Genomic DNA, 18,147 nt, shown 5'->3' with positions numbered 1-18,147 from the left:
GGGCCCCGGCTTGGCATGATACCAGTTTACATCATGGTCTAGGAACAAAAGCCGGTGCCTTTTGAAGACTCCCTGCTCAAGCGTCCACCAGCACCTTTCCGGAGATGTCCCAGTCCCTTGCCTTATTGCCTAATGTCACCATGTGCTGCTCCTCCCAATTTCAGACCTCGCCTGGGGAAGCCATAAAAGCTGGTGCCTTCTGTCGGGGCCAGCAGCAGCTGGGGATGAACTAGCTCCGGAGAGCAGACGAGCATCCCTCAATGCACTGGTCCACTGACAGAAGCACTGGCAAATGGGGATGCACCCCCACCCTTCCCACCCCACAGAGCTGGTGTTAAACATCTAACAGCACACCAGGAACCTCAAGAGCTGCTCAGAGACAAGTGGATCCATCTGGCTGTTCCCCAGAAACCTGGTGAACCCACAAACAATCCTGAAGGAGAAAGGCTCCCTTACCGCATCTGGAAATCGACTCGTTTAGCTAATTTTCTCATCTGATCTTGGCAACATTTTAGTAAATCCACTTCCTGAAATGGAAAAAAATGTCAGAAAGAGCTGACATGGTTGGAAATTCACTGGTCAGACCCCTCATGCAGGAGCCCCATGCCAGGAAATACCCAAGTGGGGATCCCAGGACCACTGGGGTGAAGAGTGGATGATAGAGGCCTTGAACTCAAGATCCTCCTGCTTCGGCCTCACTAATGCCTTCTTATTTTTCTTCTCTTCCCTTCTCCTCCCTTCTACCCCCATTCCCTTTCTTCTTTCTTTCTTTTTCTTTCTTTCTTTCTTTCTTTCTTTCTTTCTTTCTTTCTTTCTTTTTCTTTCTTCCTTCCTTCCTTTCTTTCTTTCTTCCTTCCTTTGTTTCTTTCTTTCCTTCTTTCCTTCCTCCCCCTCCACTCTCTCTCTTTTCTCTCTCCCTCCCACTCCCCTCTCTCATGAGCTAGGCAGGCAATTCTACCACTGAGTTATCTCATCCCCTCTTCTTATTTTGAAACAGGAGCTCACTGATTTGCCCAGACTAGCCTTGAACTCATTTTATAGCCCATGCAGGCCTTGGCTTGGTGATCCTCCAGCCTCAACCCCGAGTAGCTGGTATTACAGGCATCTGACACTCTTATCTGGCTTCTTTTCTTTTTATGTACTTAAAATTAAAATAAAATTTAGCACCCAACTATGTGTAGAGTGCTCACAGATAATTTTTTCATTAAATTAAACCATGCACTGGAAGTGGTATACATATACAGTGTGTATAGTATATGCTTAATGTACTATCAGGAGTATGGTTTGCCTAGCACATATGAAGCCTTCGGTTGGATCCCCAGCACTGTATAAACTGGATGTGGTGGTGCGTGTCTGTAATCCCAGCAATCAGAAGGGTAGAAGCAGGAGAATCAGGGGTTCAAGGTTCTCCTCAGCTACATAGTAAACTGAGGATAGCCTGGGATACATGAGACTCTGCAAAAATGAGCAAAAATAAATATACATGGGCCTTTACTTTTATTATCATGGTGCCATCCATATAGTCATTTTGAAAATAAAAAGATTGAGATCAAATAATCCCAATCCATTTCCTCTTCTCCCCACTCCTACATGAGGACATCAGCGGCCCACAGTGTTCCCTGAGCTCTAACTCTATGGGGCATCATATGTGACTTCTGCTCCAGACAGACCACTCAACCTTCTGACCAGCCAGCTGTCTTCTCACCCACTCCCAGAGGGTACTTTACCCGGATAAGGTTTTTCTCCACGCTGTCATGGACCAGGTCAATCCCGATCCTTTTCTCCCGATTGTACAGACACTCCAGGGCCACCTATTGGAACAATGGGAAAGACTGTGTCCTGTGGAGGCCTGGGCAGAACCTGAGTGTAGGCAAGTGAGAACCTGTGCCTCATCTGCTCTGTTCTGTTCGATACCTTGGTGTCCCATGGGGCCTCATTACTGTGCTTTTGTGCCAGGGCCACTACAAGCCCATGCATTCAAATCAGGACAAGGATGTGTCCCAGGAAGCAGTATAATTGGGAGGGAGCCTGTGATGGTTCACCTTGAACTCACCTTGATAGGGCTAAGAGACACCTAAAAATCAAGTGTGGTGTCACATACCTTTGATCCCAATACTTGGGAGGCAGAAGCAGGTGGATTTCTTTGAATTCCAGACCAGCCATACATAGTGTATTCCAGAACAGTCAGAGCTACATAGTGAGACCTTGTCTCAAAAGAAAAGATAAAGAAGCAAAGAAAGGTGGATGGATGGATGGATGGATGGATGGATGGATGGATGGATGGATGGCCCACTTGTTCCATTACATCTTCACCAACTTTCTACTTTTGATGGTTGCCTTCACTGACTAAGGTGTGCTGTTCTGAAACTTGCTCTGTAGACTAGGCTAGTCTCAAACTCAGAGATCCATCAGCCTTTGCCTCCCCAGTGCTGGGATTAAAGGTGTACCCTATGACACTCACTCTAAACTTTTGATTCCTTTCCACAAGTTGGAAACTTAGCAGGGTGGGATCTTGCCCTGAGGTTACCACTCCCTTTATTCCATTTCTTAATCTGTTTATCTCCTCGATCATAGGATTTAGCTCTATTCCACTTCCTGGTACTCCTTTTCTCCTCAAATTTTACATTTCCGTTCCTTTTCATTATAAATCTGTATAAGAATGACCAGTAATAACCATATGACAGAGTCTATACTAGGCTGTTTTGAGATTTCCTCTGCCAAAGCAATTAATCCAAATCTCTTCACTTTTACCTCAGGCAGACTCTTTGAACAAGGGCAAAAAGCAGCCATTTTCTTTACCAAGATATCACAAGATCCATCTCTAGGCAACATACTAAAATTCTCCTCTAAAATTTCTTAAGCCAGCCCTCCACAGATCATCAGATCACCCTCAGCACCACTGTCTTCCATGCTCCCACTAGCATGGCCCATTAAGTAGCACTTAAAGCATTCCACTGCTTTCCAAGCCCAGACTCCCAAAGTCCAAATTCCTCCAAACAAAACATGGTCAGGCCTATCCTAGCAATATTCCAGTACCTAGTACCAACTTCTGTCTTAGTTAGGGTTTCTATTGCTGTGAAGAGACACCATCACCATGGCAACTCTCATAAGGAAAACATTTGAGTTAGCAGCTTACAGTTTTAGAGGTTTAGTCCATCATCATCATGGAGGGGAGCATGTTGGCTGAGAGAATGGTGGCATGCAGGCAGACATGGTATTGGAGAGGTAGCTGATAGTTTATCTTTCACAGGCACCAGGAACTCAGACATTGGGTGGAATCTTGAGCATATATGAGACCTCGAAGCCCACCTCCACAGTGACACTTCCTCCAACAAGGTCACACTTCCTAATAGTGCCACTCCCTTTGGGGGCTGTTTTCTTTCAAATCACCCCAAGGAGTATATCTCACAAGTCCTGGTCTCTTCCTGTGTTTTTTCTTTGCTTCCTGTCTGCCAGGAAGTGCACAGCCTCTGCCACACATTCCCACTGCCATAGTATTTGGACCAGGTACATGGGGCCAATCAATAACACTATGAGCTGTTATTGATGGGTATTTGAACACAGGGGCAACACCCCTTCCTAAGATCTCTGTAAGTTGTCCCTAAGCTTTCCCAAGCTATGTTAATAAGCAAAGCCAAGCTATCATTGTGACATGATGTGTCAGCTACTGTCCTCCTGTTTCTTCATAGTCAATTTATTGGGTTCAAATTCAGGCTTAGCCACTTGTTACTGTGTGCACTTGGACATGCTGGGTCACCTCTCAGATCCTCTGTGTCTTCATCTATACATGGGCTCAGGGTTGATGTATTATCTCACCAATCAGGTTTGTTAGCAGATTATGTTCACCAGCAAGTGTGAAGACCTCATGTAGAGCCCTATCTGTGATGGATTGTCTTCACTGTCAGCTCTGAGTGTGGGTGTCAGCTCCTAAGCTGGAGTCTCAGACTGAATGAAAGAAGAGAGCTGAGCACCAGCATTCATCTCTCTCTGCTTCCTGGCTGCAGTCACTGTGTGACCCGTTGCCTCACACTCCTCCACCATTCCCTCCCCACCATGATGGGGACTATTCCTTCAAACTGTGAGACAAAACAAACTCTTTCCTCAGCTGCTTTTGCAAGGCATTTTGTCATAGCATGAAAAAAGTAATTTGTCAATGGAGCTCGGAATGAGAATATCTCCCACATCCATAGGCTCATATATGTGCATATATGCAACTTAGTTCCCAGCTGGTGAACTATTAGGAAAGATTAGAAGTGTGGCTTTGGTGGAGAACCACTGGGGGTGGGTTTCAAAAGCCCAGAACAGGCCAACATTCTCTTTTCCTCCTGCCTGTGGGTCAAGATGTAAAGGTCTAAGCTAATGCTCTGGTGCCATGCCTATCTGCTTCCCACCATGATGATCATGGACCACTCCTGTAAAACTGTGAGCAAGCTCCCGATTAAAGTCTTTCTTTTATAAGATTTGCCTTGGTCATGGTGTCTCTATATAACAGCAAAACAGTAACTAAGACAGTCCCTACGACTATCTGTGAACATTTTTCTTTGTTGCTATTCAAGTAGGAGGCAAGCTACAGGAAGTGGGTGGGGCCTTGTGAGACCGAGATAGTATAGCCACTGTTCCCGGCCTTTTTTCCAACCGTCTCGGGGACCTGAGCACAACAGAAGGAAGAGAATGAGCTGTTTGCTTATGGGTGTTCTTATGGAGCTGAGGGACAATGGTGATCAGCCGCCAGTCTGCCTGGGACATCACAAAAGCCAAGGGAGCAGAGGGTTCTGGGAGTAAAGGCACCAAGGAACGCAGAACAGAGGGGGTCCAGTGACTTTCTGCTCAGGAGTTTGGAGGCCCTCCTCTGGACTCTGCTTGATTGAGGTGCTGGAGTAGAGTACAGCAATTGCACAGACAGCCCTGCCACAGCCAAGCTTGCACTCCATAGAGCGGAGAACACACCTAAAGAAATCTGAGACGGCTTAGCAGGTAAAGGCACTTACTGCTAAGTCTAATGACCAGATTTAATCCCCAGGAACCACATCTCGGAAGAAGAGAGACAACCCTTGCAAGCTATCCTTTGACCTCCACATGTATATCATGGTGCACACTCATGAATACACACACACACACACACACACACACACACACACACACAAATATAAAATATAAGATTTTCATAAGGGGTGCAATGAAGTAAGGTGGCCTTGGTGGGTGGGGGTACCCAGTGATCAGGTAGGGAAAGACAGGTAGGGACATGGACCATGAGAAGGAGAGGCAAAGGTGAATAGAAATGATGAAGAGGCTGCTGCAGATGCAAAGGAATGGAGAGAGGAAGGCCAGAGCTTTAGTACAGGTTATAGAGGAAGGGTTCAGGAGTTAAGATGTGGTGAGTCTGGGGATATCGCTCCCTTGGTAGAATGCTTTCTTCACAGTTCCCAAATACAGCATAAACCTAGTACGGTGGTGAATGTCTAATCCCAGTGCTTGAGAAGTGAAGGCAGGAGAATCAAGAGTTCAAGGTCATCCTGGGCTATACAGTGATTTTGAGGTCAGCCTAGGCTACATGAAACAGCACCTGCGGTGGTTTGAATAGGAACGACCCCCATGGGCTCATGTGTTTGAATGCTTGGCCCATAGGTAGTGGCACTATTAGGAGGTATGGCCTTGTTGGAGGAAGTGTGTCACTGGGGAAGGGGGATGGACTTTGAGGTTTCAGATGCTCAAGGTCAGGCTCAGTGGCTGACAATTCTCTTCCTGCTGCCTACAGATCAAGATGTAGAACTCTCAGCTCCTTCTCCAGCACCATGTCTGCCTGCATGCCGCCATGTTTCCCACCATGATGATAACGGACTAAACCTCTGAACTGTAATCTGGCCTGTGGCAAACCACAAGAATATGAAATAGAGAGTCCAGCTGTATATAATAAACCATACTTTGACCGACCAAGGGTCCGTCAAATGGGAAGCCATTTATCTTGGAATATTTGGTGTTATACAGCTTTAATATTCAGCTGCTCCTCATTATGAGTTTCTTGTGCTCATAATTCCCATAGAACGTGTATGTGTGAGCATCCTGCTTGGGCCAGTACTTGGATAAGGTCTGTAGGCAGGGCCTTCTGCCTCAGAGCTCCCTGCTCCCTTTTCAGCATGTGAATTGGGTATCTGCCTTGGGCCTGAAGCCCCTGAACTAAGGTCCTTTGGGGCAACCTGGCTCCTAGATGCATAGCTTTGTTTCGTGTGCAAATGAAGCTCAGACCATCCCCTTCCCTCAGGCTAGGGGTATGACAGAGATTGACTGAGGACACTAGGCCATTTTATATAACCAGGTGCAATAAGGACCGGAGCGGAATTCCAGAGGCAGACCCACGTGGCCAGCCAGAGAAAAGAGAGGAAGATAGAGGTTCTGTAGAGGGTAAGGCAGATCTCTTGTAGAGTTTATCAGGGCCAGGGGTAAGGAGCCAGGAAGGACAAATGGAGGACGAAGGAACAGAGGATGAAGATGAGGCCAAAGGCATAAGGCTTAGCTATTACCAGGGCTATGAGGGGACAGAAAAGGTGGGTACAAAGAGGAACTGAGACTCAGGATGGAACTGAAGCTGTATAGACAGAATTTTGTCATAAAGGAATAAAGTAAATGGACAAAAGAGCGTGGTGTACACAGATTCCTTTCCCTCAGATACCCCACTCCAGACGTAGCGTCTTCCCCAGGACTCTGGGAGGGATTTTCTCAGGGCAGGGACTTGGGAAAATTCCATTACTAACCCAATTAAATGTTTTCCTTTATAAGAGTTACCCTGATCATTGGTGTCTTTTCACAGCAATAGAAACCCTAACTAAGACAGAAGTTGGTACCAGGGAATGGGGTATTGCTGTGATAGGCTTGGACATTTTTTTTTTTAAAGGAATATGGACCTTGGGACTGAATTAGAAAAGTAGTTGAATGCTTTAAGTCCTGCTTAGTGGGCCATCGTAGTAGAATCATAGAAGACAGTGGTGCTGAGGGTGATTTGAACTGTGGGGGGCTGGCTTAAGAGGTTTCAGAGGAGAAGAATATTAGTATGTAGGCTAGAGACTTGTTCTTTTGCTATTTTGGTGAAGAATGTGGCTACTTTCTGCCCTTGTACAAAAAGTCTGCCTGAGGCTAAATTGAAGAGTTTTGGATAAATTGCTTTGGCAGAAGAAATCTCAAGACAGCCTCGTATAGACTCTGTCACATGGTTATTAGGGCTCACTCTTATGCAGATCTACAATGAAAAGGAGTAAGCTGAGGAAGTAAAAACACAAAATGCACCAACTGAGGAGAAAGGGGCACCAGGAGGTAGAATGGAGCTAAATCCTGGGTTCAAGGAGATAAACGGATTAAAGAAAATCCTGACGTTAAATGCAATAAAGGGAGTGGTGGACCTCAGGGCCAGACGCCACCCAGCTCAGCTTTCAGCTTGTGAAAAGGAATTAAAGAACAGTTTAGGTCCAAGCATGGTGGCACACACCTTTAACCCCACTACTCAGGAGGCAGAGGCAGGCAGATCTTGGAGTTCAAGGCCAGCCTGGTCTACAGAGTGAGTTCCAGGACAGCCAAGCCTAGGTAGTGATGGAAAACAGAAAGTTGGTGAAGATGTAAATGAACAAGGGGGCCATGTTCCAGCCCCAGCAGGCAGCAGAACTTAGCAGCTTTGGCCATGTGGTCTGGCTTTAGAGTCAAGGACAGAAGAAAGGTGTTATAGAACATTCCTCCTCGACTAAGGAAAGCTACTGAGGCCAGAAATATGTCCCTGCATGGAGGCCTAGGAAAGCTTTTACCTTGAAGACCCCAAAATATTGGAGATGCCAGAGCCATGGGATACCTGCCGAGGAGAGCTGCTAACAGGGCGTGGAACCAGCCTTAGAGAAAGAAGTGTGCTGCAGTCAACAAAGCTGAAAGGAGTTGGAGATCTGAAGAGCACTTTAACATCAGACATGGAGATGCAGAGTTTGGAGCTTGCCCAGCTGCCTTTTGGTCTTGCTTTGGTCCAGTATTTCCTCTCCACGCTCCCTTTCCTCCTGTTTGGAACTGTAATGTATATCCTGTACCTTGGACTTTGCAACAGGGTTGATAATGTGATAGACTATGTGAACTACTGAAGTTGGATTGAATGCATTTTTGCATTATGATATGGCTACAAGCCTTTGGGGGCCAGGGAGTGGAATGTGGTTTGAATAGGAATGGCCCCCATACACTCACACACTCTTAGGAGGTGTGGCCTTGTTGGAGGAAGTGTGTCACTGGGGGGGGGGGTGGACTTTGAGGTCTCAGATGCTCAGTGACTGACAGTTCTCTTCCTGCTGCCTACAGATCAAGATGTAGAACTCTCAGCTCCTTCTCCAGCACCTTGTCTGCCTGCATGCTTCCCATGATGCTTCCCATCATGATGGTAATGGACTAAACCTCTGAATTGTAAGCCAGCCCCATTATATTTTTCTTTTTATGAAAGAGTTGCAGGGGTTTGAGAGATGGCTCAGAGGTTAAGAACACTGGCTGTTTCTTCCAAAGGTCCTGAGTTCAATTCCCAGCAAATCACATAGTGGCTCACAACCATCTATAATGAGATCTGGTGCCCTCTTCTGGCATGCAGGAATATATGCAGGCAGAACACTGAATATATAATAAATAAATAAATCTAAAGAAAAAGAAAGTTTCTGTGGTCATGTTTTCTCTTCACAGCAATAGAAATCCTAACTAAGATACCACCCCACAAAACACTCCCCCCAAAAGACATTAAATTTAAGGATGTCATTGAAGAGCCAGCAGGAGAGGGGTGCAATCCAGTTTGATGTTTGGCTGCTGTGGGTAGAGCCTAGGAGAAGATGATCATTTCTGCCCCTAAGAAGCAGCCTGGACCATGGTAGTCCAGGAGACAAGGAGAAGCAGATAGAATTCAGGTGTGTCTGATTCCTGACTCACCCATGCACAGGCAGAGCTGGCGTCCAGATAAACAGAGAATCAAGAAGAGAAAAAGCTAGAGAACAATAGACTCTCCTTATCTTGAGTGTCTCAGCCCAACTCCTTGGTAATGAGCGACCCAGGGGAGGGAGGGAAACAGTGGAGCACTCCCCATATGGATTTGGGGGTTCCAGAGTGATAAAACCTATGCCATGACCTTTCCTGCCAATGTCCCAACATGGGTGCAGATACAGCTGTCAGGTGTAATAGGTTTCCAGGCAACACCCCTGTATGCTCCAGTGAACCCCAGGACTAATTCCCACAACTGGAGGCAGATATTGTCCCTACCCTATACCCAGCTTCCGTACCCAATAACCACTTAGTCCCCTCCAAACTTTCTCCAGGGTGTAGAGAAAAACTTTCTCTTACCCAGATTCCTCCACAGCCAGGAGGCCCCTGTGAGTTCTGGCCAATAGGCTAAAAAGGAAGACATGGGACTCTGGAAATGTGGCCGTTCCTTGCCAGTGTGAGACAGAGTTGATGGTTTATCCTTAGTCCTACCTCATTTCTTGCCTCACATGAGACTATCAAATGCTCCCTGCATGCAGGAGTTTGTCACTCAAATATGATCCCTCCTTTTAGCATTAGCATTAGAACAAGAGCCTTGTCCCTGGCCGAGTGCTGGGTCTGCATTTGTCTCTGGAGTTCTCATCATGACAGAAACACAAACCATGTGGCTAAGCCACAGCTGCTGAGTATCTATTACCAAAGACATCCTATCAGACTCAGAGCTAGGAGTCTCAGAGGCCAAGGAAGGGTCAGGAATGTCCACATGAAGATGTATATTCACTTATTCAAAGGCATTCATTGATTCCTGCAGCCACCATGGAAAGCAGTATGGAAGTACACACACACACACACACACACACACACACACACACAACAACAACAACAACAAAATGAAACCTGGAAATGGAACTAACATGTGATCCAGTTATACTACACTTAGTATACACTTGAAGGACTTTAACTTAGCATCCCACAGAGATACCTACATCTCCACGTTTATAGCTGCATTATTCACAACAGCTAAGAAATGGAACTAGCCTAGATAAAGAAAATGTAGTATATTCCATGGTGGAATTTTATGCAGCCTAAAGAAAAATAAAATTATAGCATTTGTAGGGAGATGGGACTAGAAATCATGCTAAGTGAAATAAGCCAGGCTCAGACAAATAGATGTTCTGCTATATGCTAGATTTGCAATTACATGCGGTGTGTGTGTGTGTGTGTGTGTGTGTGTGTGTGTGTGTGTGTGTGTGTGTTCGGTATTTCTACTGTGTGCTGAGATGAGCTAAGATGTGAAAGAGGATCATGAGAGGTAAAGAGGAGGTCTTGAGGAGGTGGGAAACAGGGCAATAGCTATGTTTGATAGGAAAACTGAAGGGGAGTATCAGAAAAAGAAGGGGACCTGATGGAGGGGGAGGGGGCAGGAGGGACGGGGGTTTACAAGAGGGCTGCTGCGGTGGTTTAGGGCTAGGCAGTGTGTCCTTGTTGGAGGATGTGTCACTGGGGGTGGGCTTTGAGGTTTCAGAAGCCCACACCAGCCACTTTCCCTGCCTGCTGCCTGTGGATCAGGATGTAAAGCTCCCAGCTCCTGTCCCAGTGCCATGCCTGTCTGCTTCCTGCCACGATGATCATGGACTAACCCTCCAATTGTAAGCAAGCCCCAGAGAACTTCTTTCTTTTATAAGAGTTGCCATAGTCATGGTATTTCTTCACATCAATAGAGCAGTAAGTAACAAAGACAACTAGGGACCACAGATCAGTGGTAGCTACACTTGACCAGTACATATGAAGTCCTGGGTTCAATCACCAATAGCAACTCTCTCTCTCTCTCTCTCTCTCTCTCTCTCTCTCTCTCTCTCTCTCTCTCTCTCTCTCTCTCTCCCTCACACAACTCTCTCTCTCCTCTCTCTCTCTCTCTCTCTCTCTCTCTCTCACACACACACACACACACACACTCTCTCTTTCACACACACACACACACACACACACTCTCTCTCTCTCTCTCTTACACACACACACACACACACACACACACACACACACACACACACACACTCAATCTTAGCCTGGGAGTTTATCCAAAGCATTGGCTGCACAGCAGTCAATCAGTACAGACACAGGTTGCTAAGGACACAAGCAGACGCCAGGGCAGGCAGCAGGCAGGTTCTCTGCTCTGGTGGAGCCTAATCCTAGTGGACACAGAAAACCAAGCAATAGAGGCTGTGGAGACAGCTTAGTCTTGAGATTACCGTGCAAGCCAGAGGACACACGGTCTGATCAGAACTCAGCCAGACACAGCAGCACATGCTGTAATCTCAATGCTGGGGAGGCAGAAACAGCATCCCCAGAGGCCAGTGTCTCAGAAAATAAACTGGAGAGCAATTGAAGAAGAAGGAACCTGATGTCTGGCTTCTGACGGAGACCTCTGATCTCCATGTGTTGTACACACAACCAAATATACACATGTACACACATACGCACAGCATAAAAAGACAATTATAGTGTCGGTTAGAAGATGTTATCTAATGGATTTGGAATCATTCAGGATCTTCAATTTAGTCTGTGCTCTTGAGCTAGTTATTGACTTCCCTCTTTTCTGAGATGAGAGCTCCCTAATGTAGGCTGACCCTGAACTTTCAACCATCTCCAGGTGAGCACTACCAGGCCTGACTTACTGGCACACTTAACTTTTCTCCCATAAAATAATCATTCAACCCATTTCGAAGGGTTAATTTTTTTTAAATATTATAGGCTTTCAGGTACTATGCTCTACTTCATTTCATGGGCTACAGTTGTAATTGTACATGTCTTTTTCTGACCTATTGATGTTTTGGTTTGATATAAGAATGTAAGTTTCATGTGGGCAGACCAGTTGCTGTTTAAGTCTTCAGTATTCATGAGATCACATGTTAAGAGCCCATACCATATAAGCAAGGCAGATATGGTAACATTGTCTTCTTGGAGCCAGGTCTGCCATTAAGATACCAAATACTTCTGAACATAGATTTGTTGACTGATGAGCTTTTATGAAAATACAAGTGTTAAAAGCTTAATAAACATCAGCCGGGCGGTGGTGGCGCACGCCTTTAATCCCAGCACTCGGGAGGCAGAGCCAGGCGGATCTCTGTGAGTTCGAGGCCAGCCTGGGCTACCAAGTGAGTTCCAGGAAAGGCGCAAAGCTACACAGAGAAACCCTGTCTCGAAAAACCAAAAAAAAAGAAAAAAAAGAAAAAAAAAAAGAAAAGCTTAATAAACAACAAGTGGCTTTATATAAAAAAAGAAGAAAAATGGTCCTGTGTAACTGTAAATGACTAAAAATTGTCTATATAGTATACCAAAGCCAGCCATAATAAAATACTACATTTAATATAATAAAAAAAAGATGTTATCTTAAATGTCCTAATGACCACAGTGTGTGTTCACATGTAAGCACAATCAGGCACACGATGTTTTGATGGGACCCTAATGTGTTGATTGATGCTGGTTGTCAGCTGGCTCTAGCATCAGCTGAGAGGCTCTGGGAAGGTGTGTGAGAACACTGATTAACCGAAGAAGGGAACCTTCCCCCGGAGTGGGCAGCCCTGGCTGCTGAAGACCCACATATGAAGAGCATTGGGAAGAGAGCAGCTCTGCCTGCCTTCCTTCATTCCTTGCTGGTGGGTCCGTCTGTGTCATTGAAGATGCTGTTGCTGATGTCCTTTGCCGACATCAGAACTCAGCTCCTTCAGCCCTCCTACGTGGCCTGGAGGCCTGCAACTCTCTAAGACCCCTCCAGGCATCCATCACCAGACCGGGAAGACTAAGGTATCCAACCTATTGCTTTCAGCAGCTACAGGGTTCTCAGCACCTTCAGACGGCCATTGCTTCAGTCCCCAGCATGAATCATATCAACCACTCCAATAAACCCCTTTGTGATCTATATTCATTCTGCTTGCTTTGCTCCACTAGAGAACCCTGACTAACACACCTAAGGAGAGGAGAAATTAATCCAATATGGGAAACTCCCATCTGATTGAGGCTATTCTGAGTTGCCTGGGGTTATTATTTTTTAAGATTTATTTTTATTGTATGTGTATGAGTATTTTGCTTGCTTCCATGTCTGTATGCCACATGCATGCAGTGCTCTAGGAGGCCAGAAGAGGGCGTGTGATCCCCTGAAACTGGAGTTACAGGCCGCTGTGAGTTGCTGCCATGTGGGTGCTAGGAACCGAACCCACAGGTCCTCTGCAAGACTAACCAATGCTCTTACTCCTGAGCCATGTATCTTTCCAGGCTCCTATCATTTTCACCTTAAAAATCTGATCATAAAAGAGAATGCAATTCAACCCACCTGCAAGGTGCCTGTCACCCTGACTCAGTGACAGGAGGGACAGGAGTGTCTCCTTCCCCTACTCACCTGCAGGGGACAGTTCACCTCCTGGGCTGCGCACTCCAAGCGCCTCTTGATAGTGTCCATGCTGTTGTTCTCTGTCAGAAGCCTGTCCAGCTCATAGCACAGCTCGGACTTCCAGAAGCCGATGTCCGACAGCCTCTGGCCCAGGTTCCGGGAGGTCCCTTCCTGCATCTGACGTGTCAGCTGGTCCTTATCCTGCATAATCCGCAGGGAGTCGCTGGTCAGTCGGCTGGCCCAAAGCCGCGAGGCCTCTGCGCCCCGGAGCTGCAGCTCGTTGGAGCGGTCCCAGTCGCGTGGGGTGTAGCGACAGAAGAGTGCGGAGCGGAGCGAGGGCAGGATGGTGGGGGGACGCCGGGAGCCTTGGCATTCTTCTGGGCATGTCTGGGTGGTGGCGATCTTGTAGAAGACGCTGGGTTTCCACGCATTCAGGTAGCGGTACCCAGGCAGATGAAAGGGTTGGTAGCACTCCTGTACCACAGGGGCCTGCCCACCAGGGGGCGGCCCCTGCAAGCCACAGTCTTTCTTGGGTCCACAGTAACTGGCTGTCTGAGTGGTTCCAAGAAATTCCATCTTTCCCCATCAGCCCCACGCGGGCAAAACTCCGCCCAAGGGGCCAGGGCATCCCAGGAGCTAGAAGCCACGGGGCCTCTGTGACTCAGTGCTGGTGTCATAAAGCGCGGGAGAGGGTCTTTGTGCCAGGTCCACGTTCTCCAGGTAGTTGGAGGCCCTATGATCCAAATAAAAAGCAATCAACAAAGAGAAGTGCGTTTAGGGACTGGAGAGACTGGTTGGCGGTTAAAAGCAAAGGACTCGAGTTCCCAGTACCCACGTCACAGCTGCCTGTAATTCTAGCTCAAGGAGAGCTGATTCCTCTGGCCTTCACGGGAACCCACGCACACAAACACAAATGCACACAACCAAAAAGAAAATAAAAACAAGCCCCCCCCCCTTTTTTTTTTTTTAGTTTGACAACCCACAGGTTTGGGGTTAAAAGAAACGGCATTCCAGAAATGGTGTCTGTCATTCTGCAACAACAAAGTCTGCCTTTCTAGAGCTGGATCAGTGCGGGTGGGAGGAGCGGGTGGGGGAGGGGGTAGTGCCCCACCAGCTGAGCCAACATTAACTGTCTTTCTTTCCTTGTTCCCAAGGTAACATGAAAATGGCCCAGCTATGCCTGCAGTCCCGACACTTGGGAGGTGGAAGCAGGAAGGAGATGAACACAGGGCCATCCTCAGTTATATGTGTTTTTGTTTTGTTGTGTTGTGTTTTTGTTTTGTTTTGAGCCACACAGGCTTGCCTCAAACTAGCTGTGTGGCTAAGGACGACCTCGAACTTCTTCTTTTTTTTTTTTTAAATTTATTTATTATGTATACAGTGTTCTGCCTGCAAGCCAGAAGAGGGCACCAGATCTCATTATTGATGGTTGTGAGCCACCATGTGGTTGCTGGGAATTGAACTCAGGACCTCTGGAGTTAAGAGCCAGTGCTCTTAACCTCTGAGCCATCTCTCCAGCCCCGACCTCGAACTTCTGATTCTGCCCTGTGGCTGTCCAAAATGTTGAGATTATGGGCCTATGACACCACAGGGTTTGAGCCCAGGGCTTCCTGCATGCTAGGCAAGCATTCTCCAAGCCACATCCCAAGCCCTTGGTTCATATACTTTAAAATGGCCCATGCAGAGCACAGAGTGGTTCTCAGCAGGCGTGTTCACACCAGCAGGAATCGTCTTGGAGGTGCTGGACTAAGCTTGAGCGAGCATTCAGACTGTAAAACCTAACTCGAAGTGACGGCTTTTGCATGACATTCAAGCAGGTAAAACAGATCAAGAAAGACAAGCAAGTTAGGAAGTTTCACAACCCCGTTTTGAGAATGCAAAAAAAAAAAAAAGGTCCTTTCCCAGTACAGTGAACGGGAGAAGGTGGGTTAAAAATTGGGGAGATGGTGAGAAAGTGGAGATGGAATGGGGTGATCGAGTGCTCTGTGTCTTTGATTGTGGAGGAGAATATACAGCTATTCATATTGCCAAACCCATGGAACACTCCAGTAAAACTGAATCAGGGCCAGAGAGAATGGCTCTGGATAAAGACACTTGCCACCAAGCCTGACGACCCAATTTCAGTTCCCAAGATCCACATGAGGGAAAGAGGCAAGCAGCTTCTGCAAGTTGTCCTGTGACCCCTGCACAAGTTTTGTGGCATGTGTATATACCCCCCCCCCACACACACACTTTAAATTTTTAAGTGAATTGTACATAAATTATACTTCAGTGCACTTGAATTTTAAAATGTGGAGGGAGGACTTTGAGCCTTAAGATGCTAACGCTATGCTTGTTTTCTTTATAATTAAACTCCTGGCATCCTGCACACTATCAAACATCTAAAGTGAGACCCTCACTTCTCTGTTTAATTCTATGACAATTGTGTTCCATCAAGAAACCTCCTTCACTCTTAACTATTGAGTAGAACAACAACATAGTACTGAACCTAGAATGGAAAGAATACTGATCGCTTGGGCCTTACCCTCTTTGGGAACATAGAAGAGGAACCTGAACCTCGGTGGTTCTGGTTAATGGGTGTATCAGTCAGCTTCCAGGGACTACCTCAAATAAATGCCCGAGGCTGTGGATGGAACAGAATAGAAGGTTTATTTGGGCTCATACTTCTGTAGCTTCCAGTAGATGATTAAGTATCCCATTGCTTTGGGCCCCTGACAAGTGGTACCTGGAGAAGGCCACACATCACGGCTACAGTGAGTGGTGGAGGAATACTGCTTATCCCATGAGCAGGGAATCAAAGAGAGGAGAAGGGGCAGGAGCATGGAACCTCTTCAAGTACCGGCCCGGCCCTAAGCACCTTTCATTAGGCTTCACCTCCTGAAGCTCTCACCGTCTCTAACAGTGATGCCCTGGGGACCAAGCCTTCACCATAGGCTTTAGGGAGCAGTCAATATCTGAAATACAGCAAGCGAGTTTGAAGCTCGATGGTCTCCCCCAGTTCCTGGTGAGGAGTGTACATGAGCAGCCGAGGATGCAGGGAAATGGCAGTTATTAGGCACTTGTGGCAGCGGAGTGTGGTGTTTTACATTTGCCAGTCCAGCCTTTGCATGGTGAACCACAAGGACCGCTCAGTGGGATGGGGCAGCGGGCTCTGGTCTGCTGCATTTGCAGCGTGGGATCCTCTAAGGCAGTGGTGTTCAACCTATGGGTCGTGACCCCTTTGGTGATGTTTAAGGACCCTTTCCCAGGGGTCTCCTAAGACCATCAGAAAACAAAGACATTTACATTATGATTCATAACAGTAGCACAATTACAGTTATGAAGTAGCAACAAAATAACGTTATGGTTGGGGTCACACAACATGAGGAGCTGTATCAAAGGGTCACAGCATTAGGGAGGTTGAGAGCCACTGCTCTAACGTGAACTGTCACTTATGATAAGTGCCTCACAAGGACCAGGGGCCCAGCAAATACACTGAGAAGATTCTGAGTGTGAGTGTGAGCCCAGGCCTTGGAGGACGCTGGGGACACAAAGAGACACACTGCGGCAGATTCCCAGAGCTGATGACCCATGGGGGGGTTGTCTGTCACCCTGCTTAGTGTTGCAGGGAGGGGCACTTCCAGGGCCCTGCACAGAGTGGGAAATGACCGTATGAGGACTGCAGTTCGGCCTCATTAAACCTGTCCCAGAAGCACCTGAGTGGATAGAACGAATTCAAAGCAGAGTGGCCAGGATGGCCACACTAGCAGACCAGGACATGAGAAAGGCTGCCACTGCTGTATCCCATGTGCTCAGAAGCTGGAAATGTTAACACCCTGAGAACAGACACTTTCCCCCCAAAGTTATTTCTCCAACCACTCAGCTCAATTTGATTTCTTTTTCTGATTACTTTGATGATGTCGGGGAACACCTCCACCTAGTGGCTGATTCCAGGATTCTATCTAGGATTCGAATCCTTTAAAAAAATTATACCAGGACTTATTCCGGATGCATGAACTGGCTTTCTGGAGCCCATTCGCTATGGAGGGACACTTTGCTCAGCCTTGATGTGGGGGGGTGGGGGGAACAACACTTGATCCTGCCTCAGCTTGGTACACCAGACTTTGTTGACTCCCCAAGGGAGAGGAGTGGATGGAGGGAGGTGGGGGGGAGCAGGAGAAGGGGAGGGAGGGGGAACTGAGGTTGGTATGTAAAATGAAAAACATTTTTAAATAAATAAATTTATACACACACACACATACACACACACACACACACACACACACACACACACACACGGATGGTGGTGAGGAGGACAGCGTATCAGGCACCATAGGGCACACATGGAGATCAAAGAACAATTTGCTGGAGTCCGTTCTTGCCTCCCAATCTGTGGGTCATGGAGACTGAATTCAAGTTGTCAGGGCCTTTACCTGCTGAGGTGTCTCAGCAGTAGCCTTTCCTTCCTCAGTTTCTCTCTCTCTCTCTCTCTCTCTCTCTCTCTCTCTCTCTCTCTCTCTCTCTCTCTCTCTTTCTTTTTTAAGACAGGGTTTCACTCTATAGCCTTGAACTAGTGCCTCAAATTACATGCACCAAGCACCACATACCAGATCTTCTCCTCCTTCCCCTTACATATCATCTTTCTCTTACTTTTTTTCTTCTTTTTAAAAGATTTATATATTCTTATTTTATGTGTCTGGCTGTTTTACTTGCATATATGTCTGTCTGTGCACCACATGCATGTCCGGTGCCCTTGAAGGGTGTCGGGTCCCCTGCAACTGGGGTTACAGATGGTTGTGAGTTGC

The 18,147-nt window shown here is 47.0% G+C and overlaps 1 protein-coding gene across 1 annotated transcript in view; it reads right to left on the bottom strand.

Moving 5' to 3' along the window:
* The window catches only part of Tekt5 (tektin 5), a 58,347-nt gene that overhangs the window by 32,331 nt on the left and 7,869 nt on the right, over positions 1-18,147 (bottom strand). Inside the window, exons 2-4 of the mRNA XM_076577875.1 lie at positions 13,373-14,096; positions 1,728-1,811; positions 457-527 (exon numbers count right to left, since the gene is read on the bottom strand). Of these exons, the coding sequence (XP_076433990.1) occupies positions 457-527; positions 1,728-1,811; positions 13,373-13,939 (722 nt within the window). The 5' untranslated portion in view covers positions 13,940-14,096. The remainder of the gene's footprint in view (positions 1-456; positions 528-1,727; positions 1,812-13,372; positions 14,097-18,147) is intronic.

This window comes from Peromyscus maniculatus, chromosome 8 (genome assembly GCF_049852395.1).
Source record: "Peromyscus maniculatus bairdii isolate BWxNUB_F1_BW_parent chromosome 8, HU_Pman_BW_mat_3.1, whole genome shotgun sequence".
Taxonomy (NCBI): Eukaryota; Metazoa; Chordata; class Mammalia; order Rodentia; family Cricetidae; genus Peromyscus; species Peromyscus maniculatus.
Note: the sequence above shows the minus strand (reverse complement) of the source record. Positions and strands in the feature narration are given on the sequence as shown.